Source organism: Cryptosporidium parvum, chromosome 1 (genome assembly GCF_000165345.1).
Source record: "Cryptosporidium parvum Iowa II chromosome 1, whole genome shotgun sequence".
Taxonomy (NCBI): domain Eukaryota; phylum Apicomplexa; class Conoidasida; order Eucoccidiorida; family Cryptosporidiidae; genus Cryptosporidium; species Cryptosporidium parvum.
The window spans coordinates 107,274-126,102 of record NC_006980.1 but is presented as its reverse complement, the minus strand read 5'-3'; the positions used below and the strand labels follow the sequence as shown (position 1 = coordinate 126,102).

At 27.5% G+C, this 18,829-nt stretch overlaps 6 protein-coding genes across 6 annotated transcripts; 2 read left to right on the top strand and 4 right to left on the bottom strand.

The window, feature by feature from the left end:
- Positions 1–345: 345 nt before the first annotated feature.
- cgd1_550 (predicted secreted protein, signal peptide) lies at positions 346–9,333 on the bottom strand (the record flags this gene model as incomplete). Its single annotated transcript, XM_627911.1, has 1 exon — positions 346–9,333. The coding sequence occupies one exon, from the start codon at positions 9,331–9,333 to the stop codon at positions 346–348; it is 8,988 nt and encodes a 2,995-aa protein (XP_627911.1).
- A 2,387-nt stretch (positions 9,334–11,720) lies between these two features.
- On the top strand, positions 11,721–12,224 carry cgd1_540 (vacuolar ATP synthase subunit, possible signal peptide; the record flags this gene model as incomplete). The annotated part of the gene is made up of 1 exon (XM_627910.1): positions 11,721–12,224. A coding segment is annotated over one exon (504 nt), but the record flags the coding sequence as incomplete, so codon positions are not given.
- A 458-nt stretch (positions 12,225–12,682) lies between these two features.
- Positions 12,683–12,922, bottom strand: cgd1_530 (hypothetical protein; the record flags this gene model as incomplete). The annotated part of the gene is made up of 2 exons (XM_001388102.1): positions 12,683–12,811; positions 12,869–12,922. Coding segments are annotated over 2 exons (183 nt in total), but the record flags the coding sequence as incomplete, so codon positions are not given.
- Positions 12,923–13,554: 632 nt separating this feature from the next.
- cgd1_520 (vacuolar ATP synthetase subunit) lies at positions 13,555–14,052 on the top strand (the record flags this gene model as incomplete). The annotated part of the gene is made up of 1 exon (XM_627909.1): positions 13,555–14,052. One exon carries the CDS (start codon positions 13,555–13,557, stop codon positions 14,050–14,052), a length of 498 nt encoding a protein of 165 aa, XP_627909.1.
- An 829-nt stretch (positions 14,053–14,881) lies between these two features.
- cgd1_510 (hypothetical protein) lies at positions 14,882–16,666 on the bottom strand (the record flags this gene model as incomplete). The annotated part of the gene is made up of 1 exon (XM_627908.1): positions 14,882–16,666. The coding sequence occupies one exon, from the start codon at positions 16,664–16,666 to the stop codon at positions 14,882–14,884; it is 1,785 nt and encodes a 594-aa protein (XP_627908.1).
- A 308-nt stretch (positions 16,667–16,974) lies between these two features.
- cgd1_500 (hypothetical protein) lies at positions 16,975–18,315 on the bottom strand (the record flags this gene model as incomplete). Its single annotated transcript, XM_001388101.1, has 1 exon — positions 16,975–18,315. The coding sequence occupies one exon, from the start codon at positions 18,313–18,315 to the stop codon at positions 16,975–16,977; it is 1,341 nt and encodes a 446-aa protein (XP_001388138.1).
- Between the last annotated feature and the right edge of the window lie 514 nt (positions 18,316–18,829).

The following is an 18,829-nucleotide window of genomic DNA, read 5'->3' as shown; positions in this document are numbered from 1 at the left end:
CTTTTTGAAAGTCAAATAACATTAATTTATGTGGATAACTTAAAATCCAAATTATACACAACAAGAATATCTTTCTCTAAAATCCAAGAAAAAAGAACAAATAATCATAATTTTAAACCCTAACTCTCATATTATTATTTCAAGTTAAAAAAAAAGAATAAACTAAAGAATAAAGAAAATAAAAAAAATAAATAATTCAGGAAATTTGTCAGATAAAAAACTTCCCACGTATGGCGCCAACCAATGCCGGTATATTGCAAGTGTTTTTTTGCATGTACTTGGTCGCATGCAGATAATTACAAGAGGAATAGTGGGCGGGAGTTGCAAAGCAGTCAGTTGAAGCAATTAAATCAAAAGTTGATTACCAAAGATGAGTCTAAATTTATTGTATTCTGAGTCATTTTTTGAGCAGTTGGTATTTTGAATCTTGCGATAAGTGTTAGGAAGGTCATCGTCGTTTTTAGAAAGAATGGAGTTAATATTATTGTTGTAATTGGAATGATTTCCATTGTTTGTAGTTTCAGAAAGAAGGTCTTGATAAGAAGAATCAATTTTCAAGGAACGTTCATTTCCATTATTAAGGTGGTTATTTTGAATATTTGCTTGGATAATATCATAATGAGAATTATAGTTGCTATTACGTTTATGGGATTTGAAGTGTTTAGGAAGTAAAGAGTGTCTGAGTTGTTTGAAAGTATATGAAATAACAGGTCTAGCAGCTTGACGTCTAAGGAAAGAGATATATTTGTCAACCATTTCCTTTACAGTTCTATGCTTTCTTCTTTGAGTGAAAGAGCTAAGTTCCAAAAGTACGTTATTTAACGATACAGATCCACGATAAGTGACTTCCACAAGAATTGATGATATTCGAAGGTAATTAAAGTATAGTATATTTTTTGAGCAGTTTTGCGTGTCTACTGATGTGTTATTATTTTGTGGTTGTTGGTTATTAAATGTTAAAGAAGAATTTTCTTGTTCAATTGTTGGTATTGTTATATCACTATTGGTATTACTATTGATAATGTAAGAGTTTTCGGCATAAATAGCATTATCTTCTTTTATCTTGGATGAAGCAGCTTCAGAAGCAACATTTGACATTTGTAAAAAGTTCTGGGTATTACTTCCAATTTGGATTGAAGTCATGCTTGGCTGGTTTGTTATTGGTGGTGGGAAGAATATATCATAGTAACAAGAAGTTAAATATTGAGTAATGTTTACCCGAATTGGATGGACTCTGATTACAACGCTCTCTAAGATTCGTATGTTATATACTTCTAGTAATCTAACCTGCCTCATATTTATACGAATTGATAAAACATGTCCATGCCCCTGACTAGTATGTCCATCAATGTACATGGGATGAATTATGGAAATTTCTTCCTGAGAAGTTGCATTAATGCTATTTTCAATCGTAGATACCGAACTAACATTCAAGCCTGAGTTATTATGATTAAGACCCGTTCCACCTTCTCCAATGATATTGGAATTTACATTTCCATTACCAATACCATTACCATTTGCATTGAAGATATTGTTTGAATTTGGATTTAAATTGGAATTCGAGATATTAAAGTTAATTTGATTATTGTAATTGCTATTATTGTTACCAGAAACAACGCCACTACCAACGCCGTTTGTACCTGGAATAACATTTGAGTTGCCATTCGACTGTACAAAGTCTTTATTGGCCGATAAATGGATAAATGATGTATCAAACTCTATTATTGTTGAGTTTGAAGGATTATTATTTGAGAACATAACAAAGTTAATATCTTTTGATTGGAAATTTGAGAATCTTTTGTTATTAATGAACATATCAACATTCAGCTGATCTACAATACATTCTATCTGAAGCCTATATTGGTTAAGATGGTTATTGTCTCCTCCAGCCTGACATTGGATATTATCAACAACTGTATAAAAAAGCGGATTATCTGCTAAAAATTTATCAATTTCAAACTTAAGCATATTCATTACATTCTTATCATTCAAATCACAATTTAAAAGAAGTCGATTGGCATTAAAGTCCAAAGAATTAGATTTGGGATTTGCATTCTTGGTTTTATTATTCAAGTTCAATAGGTTCATTGCGTTTATTCTTTGACCCTGTTCTTGTTTTTGGTCGTAAAAATAGTTCGAGAAAGATAATACTGAAGGAGTCTTTGCTGTGGGATATGCATTAAAGTTGTATCCTTGTTGTGAAATATGGGAACTTAGATTTTGGGCCTGATCTCCAGAACTTACTATACTGTTTGTTGGGTTCAAGTTATGTGAATAGTAAATTGGAGGTGGAAGATTTCCACCTGCAACACTATTCATTGTGTTTGACAAAACGCTCATTGGATGATTATTTATAGTTGTATTGTTCGAACTGGTCAAAGTTGAAGGGTGATTTGAGATATTATTGGATACTTGGTACGACGGATTATTCTTGTTTGTGTTTATATTCCTGAGCTCAAATGAATTCAAGATCTCATTAATTGATTGGACTCTACTTGAATCAATTGAAACTGAAAGCAGTTTTGAATACATCTTTAGTTGAGTACTTGGTTTTTCTGTATGAATTCGAATACTAACAAAAATGGGAGTTGTCTTCAGAATCTCTTGAGTGGAATCATATAAACTTCTTTTTCTATCCGATTGGAATTCCTCTATGAGGGCTAAAGGCGGAGAGGATGATGATGAAGATGATAAGAAATTTTCCGTCACCACCTCAAAATTCTCATTACTTTTTATTACATGTGGAATATCGGAAATGATCCTACTACAGTCATTTTGAGAATGAGGGTGAGCCTGGCAATTATGATCATCCCATTGAAATGACTCTTCTGATCTACAGCAATAATAATTGGAGATTTCTGGAAAAATTCTGGGATGATCTTCCTTATTTATATCAAATAAATCCTCAAGTGTACATTCTCCAAACAAATCCCAAATCAATCTGTTTGAGAGAAAAACATCAATTGAAACAGGAAATATCTTTAATACAAACTCGAAATTCTTGTTTCTATCATGAATACCAATTGAGCAATCAACTCTAGGAATCCTAGTTATTATTTGCTTAAAGCTTCTTGATAATGAAATATGATCAGATTTTATTCCATATCCAAATTCTCCAAGAATCATGTAATCTGTTATTTGGCCATATTCTAAAGGGATGCTTATATTACTTTCAGTATATAAACAAATCCTCTTATATTCTTGGATCATCTCAAAGCTGGATTTTTGATATTTGTCTGAAATCACATGCTCATCAAGCAAGGAGAAGTAGTCATTGCAATAATTCCTAAAGATTTCATCGAATTGACTGTTACTACTACTGCTATTATTATTGCAATTACTAATATTAATATTAGTATTTCCTCGAAAATGGTTATTATCTTTCAAATCTGTGGAAATTCTTGAAGTATATATTAGTGCTTTGTTTAAATGATACCTACATTCAAGACAAGATTGGCCATTGTTACCTTTAAAAATATCAAGATTTGTATTTGATTCTTCCAAATCATCAACTAAAGTAAAAGTACTATTTATTGGATTCCTTTCTATAACTTGAAAAAGAAATTCACTTTGAGTATCTAAATCAGGTACTATATTTATCTTTTTGAATCCTGAATAGCTAGATCCAAGACGAAACTTTCGATCATCTCTTTGAATTGTATAATCTCTAAAAGTTCCAAGATTATGCATATTAAACATAATTTCATTAATCTGGATATTCAGCTTCCTTCCTGAAATTAAAGGAATAGATGATGTATTATTTATTGGACTTAATGAAGATTTCTCGTTTTTGAATGGAACTCTTTTTGATTTTAACTTTAACATATTAATGATTTTAATTAAAACTTCCAAGTAAATAATTGTTAAAGTACTTAAACTAAATTGAGGAGCTCTTAAAACAAGCAAAATTGAGTCATTATTATTATCAAAAAAAATACTTCCAATTCTAGCTATTTCCAACATTTTTGTTTTCGCACTAAAGTTTGAAGATATCTGAATACTAGATTCACGTAAAATTTTGAAAGACTGGGATGACTTAGAAAATTGACTGAGTTTATATGGAAAATATTCAGCAATCAGCTGAGTTTCTTTTATTCCTAATTTCAGATTTCCAATCTTTGAATTACAATATCTCAAGTCAAGTAATACATGATTAATTATCAGGCTAAAGATTTCATATCTCAAATTAATATAATTCAAAGAAATTTTTAATTTAAAGTTCAATTCTGGTTGATTATTATTCTTTTCATGGGATAAGCTTTTTTGATCCAAATTCAAAACTTTTTGTGATCTCAATAAAGACTCTGATTTTGTTGGTTTAAATTTATTGCAATCTTCACAATAATATATGGAAATACTATCAAAATTACTTTCATCAAGAAAAGATTCTAATATTGTGGAAAGTTGGATCAATTTCTCTGAATCCAAATTTAAAGTCAAAGGTATAACCATATTTTGAGTATTATCACCATTATTAAAGTCATTTCCAAAACATCTTTCTATTATTGACTTCTTATCCAAACCATCCAAGTCCAATTTTATATTGAAATTATTATATGTATTCCTTTGAGTATTTATATTGAACTTTGAAATAGAAACCAAGGTACTTTTTAAAGAGTATTTTTGATTTTTTGAATTCAAAATTGAAGAAAGACGACATTGAAGTTTTTTATTTGATACAGGAGCAAAGATTTCTTTGGAAAGTATCCAAATTAAGATTCCTTCCTTAAGAAATAAAGAAGATGATTCTATCTGACTTAAAAAGTTATTTATTTCTTGATTTTCAACATGAGAATTATTATACTTTTTCAAATAAAATTCAATTTTTGGTAATTGAATACATACTGAAGAATTTTCACTCATTTCTCTTTCGCTTTGAAGATTAATATAAGGAACCAAATACAAGCTTGTCAAATCCGAAGTGATGATAGAAATTATCAGGGTATTTCTTGAGATGATTATATTCTTGAATTCTTTTGAGAAGACCTCACAGTTACTTTTTTGAAACTTGGATTTGAAATTTGGACAATTTTTAATCATTTCAAAGATTGGATTTATAAATTTTATGGCTTTAAATGAGCTTGCATTACTCAAATTAACTGAAGTCTTAGACTTTGAGTAAATTGAAATTGTCACATCAGAACTTAACTCAGGAAAATCACCATTAATATTGGAATCCACATGAGAATAATTCCTTCTAAAGTCAATAACAATATTCTCGCTAAAAAAAGTAATTTCTTTCCTTGATTGAATTGTGGTTCTGCTTTTATACAGATTCAATTGGTTATATAAATTGAAAGAAATTCCAAATAAAGATACAAAAATATTGATTGGATTATAACTTGAATTAATAAGAAATCCTTCTTCCGAAATCATACTATTAGTAAGATAGTTTGGAATGTTGTAACATTCCCTATCATTACAAACAGATTTTGAATTGGATGTATGCTTTGTTCGGATGATTAATCTTAAATTATCTAATTTTAATTCAAAAATTGGTAAGTTAAAGATATTATTAATTCCAAATTTTATTTTATGATTTAAAGAATTATCAAATTTAAAATTATTTTGAATATATAAATCATCCTTGGAGTAAATTTTGTTTCTATATACTGAAGAACCAAGAGAAAATCTTTCAAAGTTTTGTGAAAGCATAAAATTAGCTAAACTTATTAAGCTTAAATTCATTTTTGTAATTGAAAAATCAAATATATTATTGCAAGAAAAGATTATTGGATGATTACGTGAAAATGAAAGTAATTTTCCTGTTCTTATTATTAAAGGAGGATGGAATAACTGATAATAAGTTATATATATATACTGATAAAAGTATTTGAAAAAAGATTCCATATATTCACAATTTACAAAGAATAATATATCAAGCTTATCTATTTCAAGAATGAACCTTTTTGAATCAAAGAAAATCATTCCATTATTAATATCTTTCAAGTTATTCTCAGATTTTTCTGTATTTCCAAGAATAGAAAGCAAAAGTAAATCTCCATTCACTGACAAATCTAAAATTCTTCTCAGTTGTTTTTTAAGACAAATTGGTGATTTAATTTTGGTACTTTTATATGGTATATCAGATCTTAATCTAATACAATTTGAATTAATAATATTAATACCAAAAATATCAAATATCTTAACATTATTCATTTTTATATCATAATTTCCATATTCATTACATCTATAAAGGCTTAATTTATTAACTAATAATTTAAAACCATCCAAAAAGTTTACTGTGATATCATCAAAGTCAAAGTACCAAGTATATTTTAAAGATCCAACTTTACTTTGTATTAAATCAGGAATATTCCAAAATTGTATATTTCTATTTTTTAATTCTTGAGGATTAAATTCTCTGATAATATTGGAAATATCATTTTTTATTTCATTAAATTTTTCAAAATAATTAAATCTTTGGTTACAATAAAAATCAAAATTTTCTTCAAATTGGTTATTTATTCCATAATAAACTTTGTTTAAATTATTCTTTTTAAGAGCAAGACAATCAATACTAAAACAACCCAAAATATAAAGGTATATTGGAATATAACAAGTATGGAGATTTCCATTAATACCTTTAAATCTGAGTGAAATTCTTTTATAATCCCAAGGAGATATAATAATTGATTCACATAATTTGACTAAATGGTTTTTATCTCTAATTTTTGGTGAGATTTCAAAGTTTAATACTTGAATTCTTTGGTCAAAACAACCATAACGATAAATACATGTTTTTTGAAAATCTAAAATATCATGGTTATGTTTCAAGCATGATGGTAAATTTAAATACTTGGTAGATATATCTTCCAAATCAATAAATTCATTCATACTGTAAAGATCTAAATCAGAAAAGAGCATTGAGAAACTTCTATTTATTGATGTATTACAGATCTTCAAATTATTAATTTTCAAAATGAAGAACTTGTCATCATTATGATTATCATGATCAGTATCATTATCATCTTTTTTAATTTTCATATTGAACTTGGTATCTGATTCATAATCAAAATCAGTTCTCCATTCATACCTTTCTTTTGGACCAAAGGATTCAATAAAACAATTTTCACAATGATTGTTAGAGCAATCATTCTTTTTGAGAATGTGTAGTTCATGGTTAAAACAATTAATATCATTGGTTTGAATGGTAATATCTTTGATTTCAAGGTAAAAGAGTAAATTAACTGCAAAATCTTTAATTGTCATAATCTCTTTTAAGTATTTGTTATTCTTAATAAGAAAATCACTTTTAAGAATATCGTCATCTTCCAATTCAACTCTTGAAGGCAATTTTGGAATCTCTTCAGTTGCTTGATCTATGAATGGTTTTTCAATATTATTATTATTATTATTATTATTATTGTTATTACTATTACCACTATTATCAATATTAACTTGGTTTTTAATCTTGGAAAGGTACTTTTGAAACTTAATTAATTGGAGAAATAGAGTCAGGTTCTGGTAAAATCCATTTTCCCTCCATATTCCAAACATTCTTTGAATGGAACTCTTCAAATAAAGCTTAACAAAATTGTTGTCAGAAATCTCAACAATTGATTTATAATGTTCAATCACAAACATTCGATCAAAGGTAAAATCTCCATCTTTTATGGTATTTGGCATAATTTGTTTTGAAAAATAATGGCTTTCTTTAGGGTTTAAATATAAAATAGAATTCCCAAAGATAAGCTTACTTCCAAAAACAAGTTTTAAGCTTCTTCTAGTTTTTTTTTTCAAGTCTGTTGTATCTAAATCAAAATGATTGGATTCATTACCAATAATATTAAAGTCAGATATTTCTGAATTTGAAGATTCAAAATCATAATCTTGATTATAAAGTTTAAGTGTACTTTGAAGATATTCAATAAAATATTGAATTATAAGATGTGCTTCAAATTCATGAAATAATATCTCAAAACCTGAGCTAGATTGAGTATTATCACAAAATATTAAAGATGGTTGAGAAATTTTGAAGGTAATTTGAAGTTGTCTATCTAAATTCTCATTCATTATAAGCTTTTTCTTATTTCTAGGGACTTTATTTTCAAAGTTACCAAATGAAGGAGGAAGAGGAGAATGAGAGTATGAGTTTGATGATGATATTATACTTGGAGAAGAAGGTGATGCTAAAGGAATAGGAGATATTGGAAGTACATTATTACTTAATAATTGGTATTTTGGGGATAACTTAATAATTGGATCAGATTGATTAATAATGTTGGGATCTAATACTTGAAGATTATTTTTATTAAAAGAAATTTTATTCAAATTCTTAAAATTGGATTTAATTGTATGAAATATATAAACCAGTTCACAAATAATTTCTGGTATTAATGTAATCCAAAGTTGATTCATTTCAATATTCACATTTCGAAGAATACAAACTCTAATATCAGATCCAGACATTGAATGCATTAATTTGAGTTTAATATTTAAATTATTATCAATATAAATTAAAGGAGGATAATTATTTTGATTTGAATGGCATTTTTTTGATATAGTTTTATTATTTTTCATGTAAAACTGATTAAGAATATAATTCAAAATACTTGTTTTATGATTGGATGATGAATTATATTTATTATTGGAATTTAAATAAAATGTATGACATCTTTTTTCAGAAATTGTATTTTCAATAGGATTCAAGTATAATACTGGATTATTTATTAGAAAATTTACCATGATTCCACCAAAATAAGCTTTTGGAAATATACTTAAACTATTAATATCAAGTTTGGAATATATACCATACTTCATTTGAATACCACATTTTTCACATCTACCATCTTGAGTAATTTTAAGATTTCTATGATTACCAATACATTTACAATCAACCATATAAAATTGGAATTGAATATTTTCAAGTTCAAATAAAATAATTCTGGAAATAATTTGTGCTGTAACAATTAACATTAAATTACGAATAATTCCAATACTATTATCATCAGTACCAATATTAGTTTTTCTAGATGAATGATTTTGTAATCTAGAATATTGGGAAAGATGATGATCAAATTGTTTGTTTTTGAAATGATTTCCATTTAATATAAAACAAATACATTTACTTTCATATAAAATAAACTTAAGCTTCCAAGATTGAAATCTGATTGAAATTTTTGAAAGAAAAAATTCGAATCCACTAATATTATCATATTTTTTAAGATATTTTTCAAGTATCTTTATTTTCAAATTTCCAAGTGAAAAAAATCCAGAAAAAGAAACTTCAAAGCCTTTTTTTTGAAGAAATTGTTTTAAAATATGGACAAATATACATAATAGAGAGAATATTATTAATATTATTGAAAGAATGATTTGTAAAACACTCATTTTTCTGATTGCTTTTCCAAATATATATTCATTCAACCAATTACACTAAAAGTGCATTGACTTTAAATAATGCTTTAATTACTTGAATATAATTGATATTCTTGCATTTCAGAATCATAAAAGGCCACAAATTAATAATTATTTATTGGTATTTCTTTCAACTCTATAATATAAGAAGCTTTAAATAATTTCTTCAGCAAACTCTTTTTATAATAAATTACTTATTAAATGATAAAAACAGTTCTTAAAAAGTTTAAATAATTGATAAAACTCTTATAAAAGAAGCATAGATATAAATCACAACTTTTTAATAATTGGTGAATCCTTTTTGGATCCTTTTCTTCATATATTAATCAACCAATAATGAATTTTTCTTTATTCCACACAATTTATTATTAAAAAATTAAATTACAGTAACGGGCGCCAAAACTTTGGCGCCAATGTCAGACTTTACAAAATGGTATTTATAAAATAAAGATGAAATAGAGATTTCATCTTATCTTTAATGATTATCGGTATATTTCCATATTAAGTGGATAAGAATAAAAGAGGATTAAAGGTGAAGAGAGTTTGGTAATATTAGAATAATTATTTAGAGGACAATTTTCAGATAATAATAAGAAAAAAGTTTTTTTTTTTTTTTTTTAAATTTCTAGTTGTTATTTCAAAAACTCAATGGGGCTTGGTCAAAGAAAATCTAGAAAAGCAGGAAGAGCAAAAAATAGAGCTGTAGGAAAGTATGTGAAGACTAAAAGAAGAACGAAGGATTTTGAGACTGGTAAGTTTTAATAGAAAGAAAAAAGGGGGTAAAGCAGATTATTAAATTATTTTCCAATTTTCCTCCTTTTTTTTTCCCTTATTATTTTTTCATTATTTCTTGATATTTAGTTCAAAATGATTATATAAAAGGTGTAAATTTACCAGTGGATCTAGATTTGCCAGGAAATGGTACGTTATAATGGATTAAACAAAATAATGAAATTTAATATAATTAATCATAATAAACTTTAGGCCAGTTTTATTGTATTACATGTGCAAGATATTTTATTGATTCTCCATCTTTAATGTCTCATAATAAAAGTAAGGACCATAAAAGAATGTAAGTTTTATATTATTAAATTAAATTATGGCTATTATATGAATTTAAAGGGAATAATAATAATCATCATCACAAATGAATGAGAATTCTCTTAATTATTTGGAGATATTCTTCCTTTCCAAATTTATCTAATAATTGTTGCCATAATTATATTAATTTTATATACTTATTACTCATAATTCTTTTTTTTTAGGTTAAAAAAAGTTCAGACAGAAGAAGCATGGACGGAAAATCATTCAATGCTTGCAGCTGAAATGACCAGGTAGTTAGATTTAAAATATATATTTATGTATTTATATATAATACATTTTGTATGATAACTTTGTTTTTTTGTTTTACTTGTTTAATATATTTTCTTTTCTCAACATTTACTACATTACTTATTACGTGTAATTTGCATGTAATGTTTGCAGACCGGTATACAAATTGCATGACAATAATTTGTTTAATCATTTTCTGCATGTATTACGTCATCGTTTTTAACTGAATATATTAATGGCATGCATCCACATAAATTATTTATTTTAAATTAGGAAAAAGAATGAATGTTAAAAGATAATCATGCAAATATCGATATGAAGAGCAAAACAATATGACCGTATTTCGCAGAAGTATTTGAAATGTGAGAAATAAAGGAATTAATGAAAAAAAATCAAAAAGAAAAGGCAAAAAAAAAAAAAAACTATTCAGATATCAACCAATCGTGAAATTGTCTGTAACTCATATATTGTAATTTTTCCCAAAATTTATATAAAAATTAATAAGTTAATCAAGAAAAAAGAATGTATAAAGTTCAAGAGAAAAAAAAACAAAAATAGTGAACATTCAATGCGCAATTAACAATATTTATGCTTTTTCGTTCAATTGTTTTTTTTGAAAACTTATAAAGCTGATACTAAGCTATAAAAACACAATATTAATCCATTTTATTAATTCAAATTTGAAAAGAGAGTGGATGACAGAAATTTTCTTAACCAAAAAATTAATATAAAGCAATAAGAAATAGGCGGGAAGGAAATTGTCTCATGGCGGTAAAATGGGTAGGTTTGGTGAATATTGAGAATTAAATAATTAAGAGAAAAATATCAATTACGAGGGAAAGGAAAAACTGAAAGAAAATAATAATAGTAATAAGATTTGAAAAAGATTCCAATTAGAAGATCGATTAAAGAAGATTAGACTAATAAAAGTTTATTAGACAAAATTCGGAAATTTACGGAATCTTGAACAAATAATAGAGAATATCTACCAATTGTTATATTATTGAAAACAGAGATAAGAAAATTAGATAAAGATGGCACCTCCATTTTGTACACCAACAGCAACTTTATTTGGAATGCTTGGTTCAACTTTGGCTACAGCTTTATCAAACTTTGGAGCAGCTTATGGTACAGCTAAAGCAGGATTAGCAATTGCATCATGTGGTGTAATGAGACCAGATTTAGTAATGAGATCAATTATTCCAGCTGTTATGGCAGGTATTTTAGGAGTTTATGGTTTAATTGTGGGAGTCATTATTTGTTCTCAAATAAGGACAGACTATTCATTATATCAGGGATATTGTCATCTTGCTGCTGGATTAATCTCTGGTTTCAGTTGTGCTGCTAGTGGTTTTACTATAGGTGTTGCAGGTGATGCAGGAATTCGTGGTACTGCTCAACAATCTAAGTTATTTGTTGCTTCAATGCTTATACTTATCTTTGGTGAAGCACTTGCAATTTATGGTATTATTGTTTCATTGGTACTCATTTCCAGCCCTTCTGCGAATAATCTTTGTGTACCTATTAAGTAATGATTAATATAACTAATCTTACTGTTATTACTATTAGTGTTTATAATCACTATTAATATTAATATCAATATTATTATTATTATTATTATTATTGTTATTATTGTATTATTTTTATAATTATTATAAAGGTATAATATACTTTCAAGAACATAAGAATAAGTTTGATTATTCAATATATTGTGATTTCATTTAAATATAAGGAATTCATACAAAAATTAGACAGAATGGATAGATGATAATAAGAATAATAATAATTAGATTAATTATTTTTATCTATATTAGGAAATTATTCAATTTATTAAATATTATTTTTTTTCCAGTGATATTCCTATGTATTGTTTATAAAGTATCCTGTTAGAATCGATGAATACCGTTATAACAATGAAATATTCCCGATCATTATATAGGAATGTATTCACTTTAACCTAAACTCTCTATTTGCAAAAGCTTCACCCATTTTATTGACGCTGAGTTGGTAATAGTCCAAACCTCTTTTTGCATGCAATTCTCTGAGATGAATAAATGTCATCAGGAGAAAATCTTGCAGGATGAGCTGAAAATGTGATTTCACCCTCCTTATTCACTGCCTATTAATTTTCAATATCATTAAGCATTCATAATAGAAAAAAAAATCAAAAACTTACCGATAATGTATAAACTCTCTCTCCTTTCTCGTTCTTGTAAAACCTCAAAAACATCTTTATTTATTAATTCGTAACTTCCTAATCAAAATGCAGCGTTATTTATCGTATTTCAATGTTATTATTGAGGCGCCGTATGTCTGGCGCCAAAGTTATTAGCAATAGAATTTCATATAGAACGAAAAACTTCTCGAAATGATTCAAATGATTCAAAAGAATAGAAGATTTATGATCATACGACTAGTTTAAAATTGTAGAGAAAATTGTGAGTAGACTTTAAGAAGATGAAATATATATAAATATCAGCATAAAAAACAAAGAATAAAATATGAATTTTGATAAATTAAAAACAAAAAAATAATTAAAAAATATCGACCTTTGTGAATAAAATAAATTTGATTTTTCAGTAAAAAATAATTAATCTGGGACACAATTTTAGTTCATTTTAAGGAATATTTAATAAGTAATTTGAGCAACTTTGAGGAATAATTGAATCATTACCGCCAAATTGTGGCGGTAAGATTTATCCAATAATGTACCCCCAAGAGACAAATTCTAACTAATATTAGGCAAGCTTGGTTCAATATAGAAATTTTTTTTTCTATTAAGAATCGTAAGTACAAGAACTTTGTTATATAATTAAACAATAATCGCTGAAAGGCAATTAGCTGTATATTGGTAGATAAAAGATGATCACTTGTGACCCAAACAGTTTATTTTTTGGATTTCTGGGAATTGCAGGATGCTTGATTTTTGCAAACTTAGGAGCAGCTTATGGAATTGCTAAATCAGGTGTTGGTATTTCATCTATGGCCGTAATGAGACCAGATTTAATTATGAGATCAATTATTCCAGCTGTTATGGCAGGTATTTTGGGTATTTATGGTTTGATTGGTTCTTTGGTCATTTTCTTCCAGATGGGAGAACCAAATTTGTACTCTGCTTACACTGCTTATGCTCAAATGAGCGCTGGTTTGGTTATTGGTCTCAGTAGTTTAGCTGCCGGTCTTGCTATTGGTATTGTCGGTGATGCTGGTGTTAGAGCTGCTGCTCAACAACCAAGACTTCTTACTGGTATGATTTTGATTTTGGTTTTCGGTGAAGCTTTGGCCATTTATGGTGTCATTATTGGTATCATTATGGGTACTACAAAGCCAACTGGCCAATTATGTGCATCATACATTTAAATCAGTTACTAAATATTTCTTTTTTTTTTGTGACTATTAAAAAGTTCAAGGTTGGGAATTATAATTGGGCAATAAACATATTTTAGTAAAATTGTTCATTTGAGTTTATAGTGATATGGAGAGAATTCGTCTTTCTCATTTTTTTTTTCTGTTTTTGGTGTTTACTTGAATTGAAATGGTAACTTCTATGTATCCATCTGAGACAATTGTACATATTACTATTTCTACTCTTATAGCCTTATGAACCTATTAACAAATATAAAGTGATTGAAGAACGGACAATCCATATTTTATTCCTACTCAAAGCATTGTAAACTAATGAATAAGGTTTTTGATGATCATTTTTACTTGGTTATTATCTCTTTCCACAATTACACTTGAGAAGTCACAAAGATTTATATAAATGATTCAAAACAAATAATACTCCAGTTATCGTGTATGCAGTTTCTTTTTTTTTAAATCTTTATGACAGCTGATATTTGTATACGCGGCAAAGTTTTTAATCATTTACATGTAATGCCGGTATTGCATAGTATATGCACGCTTTCCACATGTAATTATTAAAGATTAATTTGGCCACGTAATATTTGCATGCATTATTAAGGGAGAGAATACTAGTTATAGTTTATTTTAAATAAATTATTTATGACATGTCTGCATTATTTTTTTTCTATAGTTTTTTCTAATTTCAGTTTTTAATCTATTCAGTTTTTCTTTGACCTGAATAATGGGGATTTTCAAGTTAAACGAAGAATATATAAGTTTATTCAGGTAAGAATAGATGAGATATTATAGATGATTAATGTACTAGGTTTAAAAAAGATCTATTTCAAGAGTTAATGGGGACTTTTGTGAGCCATTTTTGAAGAATAAAGTTAAGTACTGGCTTTGAAATACCAGTTATTGAGTGATATTGATGATTTTTAATACATAAGATAAATGAATATGACTCTGTAGTATTACCAGCATTTGGAAGAAGTTTTGAAGGCCACATCTCAAAAAATAAAAAAACATCATTCGAAATTTGAATGCACCTTTCTTTTTCAGAAGAGTTTTCGTTTTCAGCATTAAAATCTTCATCAGCACCAATTCCTGCTCCGATACCGCCTGCACCAACACCAGCAGCTCCTAGTAACCCTCCTCCAACTCCTCGTGTTGACACAAAATTACCAATACCAAACTTCCTTGATGAAAATGTTGAGTTTGTATTAGACTTATTTTTTGCTCTACTCCAAATATGAGCAGATTTTTTTGACTTCATTATTGGAGGAATTGGGCAAGGCAAATCAATCTTTCGATAATTATTTGCAACTTCGTTCTTTGCAAGATAGCAATCTCCAATACATATCCAAAGCCTTACATCTCCACAATTTTCTGGGCTACATGTGAATCTTCTCAATAATGGTACACAATTGTTATTTTCCTCATCCATAATACAAGAAAACATAAATACATTGTATGGTTCAAGTGAATCAGGAGAAGTTTTAGTAAATATATAAACAGATTTCTCATTGGATGATTCTTGTGTAATATAACTATGATAATTATCAATAATCTCTTGGCATCCATCGGATAAAACTCTGTTCCAATACTCTAATTTAACATTAAAAGGTATTAAATTATTTGTTGCACCTGGGTCTAACTTAGATATAAATTCATTTAATAAATTAATAGTTCTTCTACAATCTGGTTCTAAAGTAATATTTGAGAGTCTTCTCAAAAAATCTCTATTAACTGCAGCCTTGAATGATGGGTCTAAGTTATTTAAGTCACCAGTTTCACGTCTTGGAGCATTAACTACTTTTGAATGCGTGCCTTTGAAATATTTATCTAAAGCATGCCTTCTTGAAATTATAGAAGCATTTCCTCTTGGCTTATGCATTATTAATAGCTCCTCAACTTCATCTTCTATATCAACTTCTGGTAATGGGGCTGGCCCCATAACTCCAACAGGTATTGAGGTCTTATGCTTTTTAATATTCAATCTTCGCGATTTTGGTTCTTGAACTATTACATCAAAAGGTAAATAACTTCTTGCTTCTGACATTGTATTCCCATTCCCAAACTTTACTCCCATCTTCACACTATTTAAATATAGTCTTGCATATTGACGTCCAACAGGAAGAGATGGAGATATATATTCAATCATTGTATCGTTAATTCTTCCTTGACACAAGTGATCTCCAAATTTTATACCAACTACAGTATCCTGAGGAAGAGGAGATAATAGTGAAATATAGCAAGCCTGCTGTCTATTTGAAGCTAAAATACTTGTATAAGTATCTACCAACACGTATTTATCGCACATATCTGGAACTGCTGTTCCATCTTCATTTTTAATCATCTTATTTATCTCACTTTGTCTTTCATTAGATGGATCATATGATAACCACAATAAGCTCGAATCTCTTCTAAATGGACTTTCAGATGCTATAACACTATTTACCAAATTTGTTCCCAGAAGACTTCCTTTTCTTAAGTTATTGTACTTTTTTAACTCTGGCGCGCTTACTGCCCCCTCCCTGCATGCATTTCCAAGCTCTTTGTTTAGCTTAGTTTCATATTCATCAATAATTTTACAGCATTTAGTGGATAAAGCTGAGCTTGATGGCATTATATATCAAAATTATGAAATTTTATTATTTTTTAAAAATTATTTAGATGAGTAATTTCATTTATTTGTTCATTAATTTTTTTTTTTTTGGGGTCTTTTATAGTGTGTGTTAGGTAAATATTATTTGTTAATAGTTATTATGGTACTATTTAAGCTTCACACGTATTTAACAATAAATTAAATTTGAATTGTTAAAAAAAGTAATTTCTTTATTTAAGTTTAAAATGAATATAAGAAAATATGAAAAAAATATTTTAACTTGAATCTCATATTTTTGATTAATGACCATATAATAAAATTTAAAATAGTTATGAACAATTTAATGTTAAAATATGCTCATTAGATGATTCTTCCAAATCTTTAATTAGTAATGACTCTAGTTCGTCTTGACGTATTTTTTCAATACATTTCTCTTTTTCTTCTTTTGAAAGAGGACATACTTGGCAATATTCAATTACATTACAAAACTTACATTTCCATGCCTCTGAGATTCTAACAAATTCAGCTTCTCTAGCACCAAGCCACCAACCCAATAAGTAATCTAGTTCAAGCTCAATAGTCTGTTCTGAAGACTTATACCATTTTGTAGCGAAAGTTTTACCTTGGCAATCGTATTCAACTTTCATTTCTGACTGAATATCTGGAAGTTTTGAGAAGCAAAGTAACATGTTAAAACCAATTTCAAGGGCGTTTTCAAACTCTTTTAGGACGCTTTTCCCGTCAGTATCAACTACAGATTCTGTCTCAGAATGTGTTTCGGTTTGAATTTGGTCTTGATTTGTATCACAAATATCATTTTTTTCTTTACAAGATTGCTTTCTTTTTGCATCTTCCAATTCTTGAAATATTGAAAAAGAAATTAATGGGTCTAATCCATGAAACTCGAAAATATTATTTAGGAAACTGCAACCAGAGCAACAGTTTGACAAATCTATGGTTGAAGAAGAATTCAAATATTTTTTAATTGCATTGGAATCAATTAAATTAGGATGGCAAGATTTCCAGATTTTTCCAAAATTAATCATTTCACCCAATATCTTTCTATACAATCCAAGCTGTAGAACTGTAGTCTTTTGCTGAACATTACTTGGAAGAGTTGTATTTCTTCTAGTTTTTGTATCTGATATCAAAATAATAAACTTGTTGATGTTATTTGATGAATATTTTACATTATTAGTTTCTCCAATTCCATTTAATTTTGGTTTTAATTGTAATGAATCAATTATTCCCCTTAACATTATTCCTTTGTAAAATCCAATTATTGGAAGCTCACGAATATATCCTCTTTCAATTAACCCATCCAATAGATTTACTATACTTAAAATTTCAATTGCCATTTTCTCGTATTCATTCTCTACCATTACACTGAGAACTTGGTGATCTTCTAGCTCTAATTCTTCATGGTGTTTAATACCTTCTTCAATAGCTTTACTTGTAATTTTAATATTATTTTCGAGACAAATTTCTAAGCTTTTTTCGCACCACATTTGTCTTGAAAATGTAGTTACTCCTAATGCTGGCTTACTCTTAAATTTGTTTATTGGTGCAATAACTTCCAGTAATTCCTCATAGCTTGAACTATCTTTTTTCTCATCATCGTCATCCTCACTTTTTTTCCTTCTTTTTATTCTAAATGATGAAATATTCATTATTTATGATTATTTTTTTTCCCCCACATGCAATTTCTTTATTTTATTAATGCCGGTATAGGAATGTGTGCTAATGTTTTTGATGATAAAAAATTACATGCAATTTCATGTGGACAAATTATTTCTTTTAATAAATAAAATAATTAGATGAGAGAAATAAAAGGAAATTATTTCAATATTTGTTTTATTTATTATTACGATTAAAAGAAAAAGAAGAATAAATTCAAAATTTTACTTAAGAGTTTAGTTTCTTCTCATAAATTGAATTAGAATGAAAATTTTAGTTTTTTTAATACCAAAATAAGATAAGCTTATTAAAAAGCTAATAGTTTTTTGTTGCCTTTGTAGCTTAATACCTTTTGAAACTTTTCCAACGCGCTCTCCCCCATTGTAAACAGCCCCCCACATTAATTTTTATTTTCACCCGGCCAAGTAACTAAAAAAGTAATTTTGACAATAAGCCACAAAAGAAAATTTTAAGAATGTCAAATTTTACAATTGACTTAGTAAATAA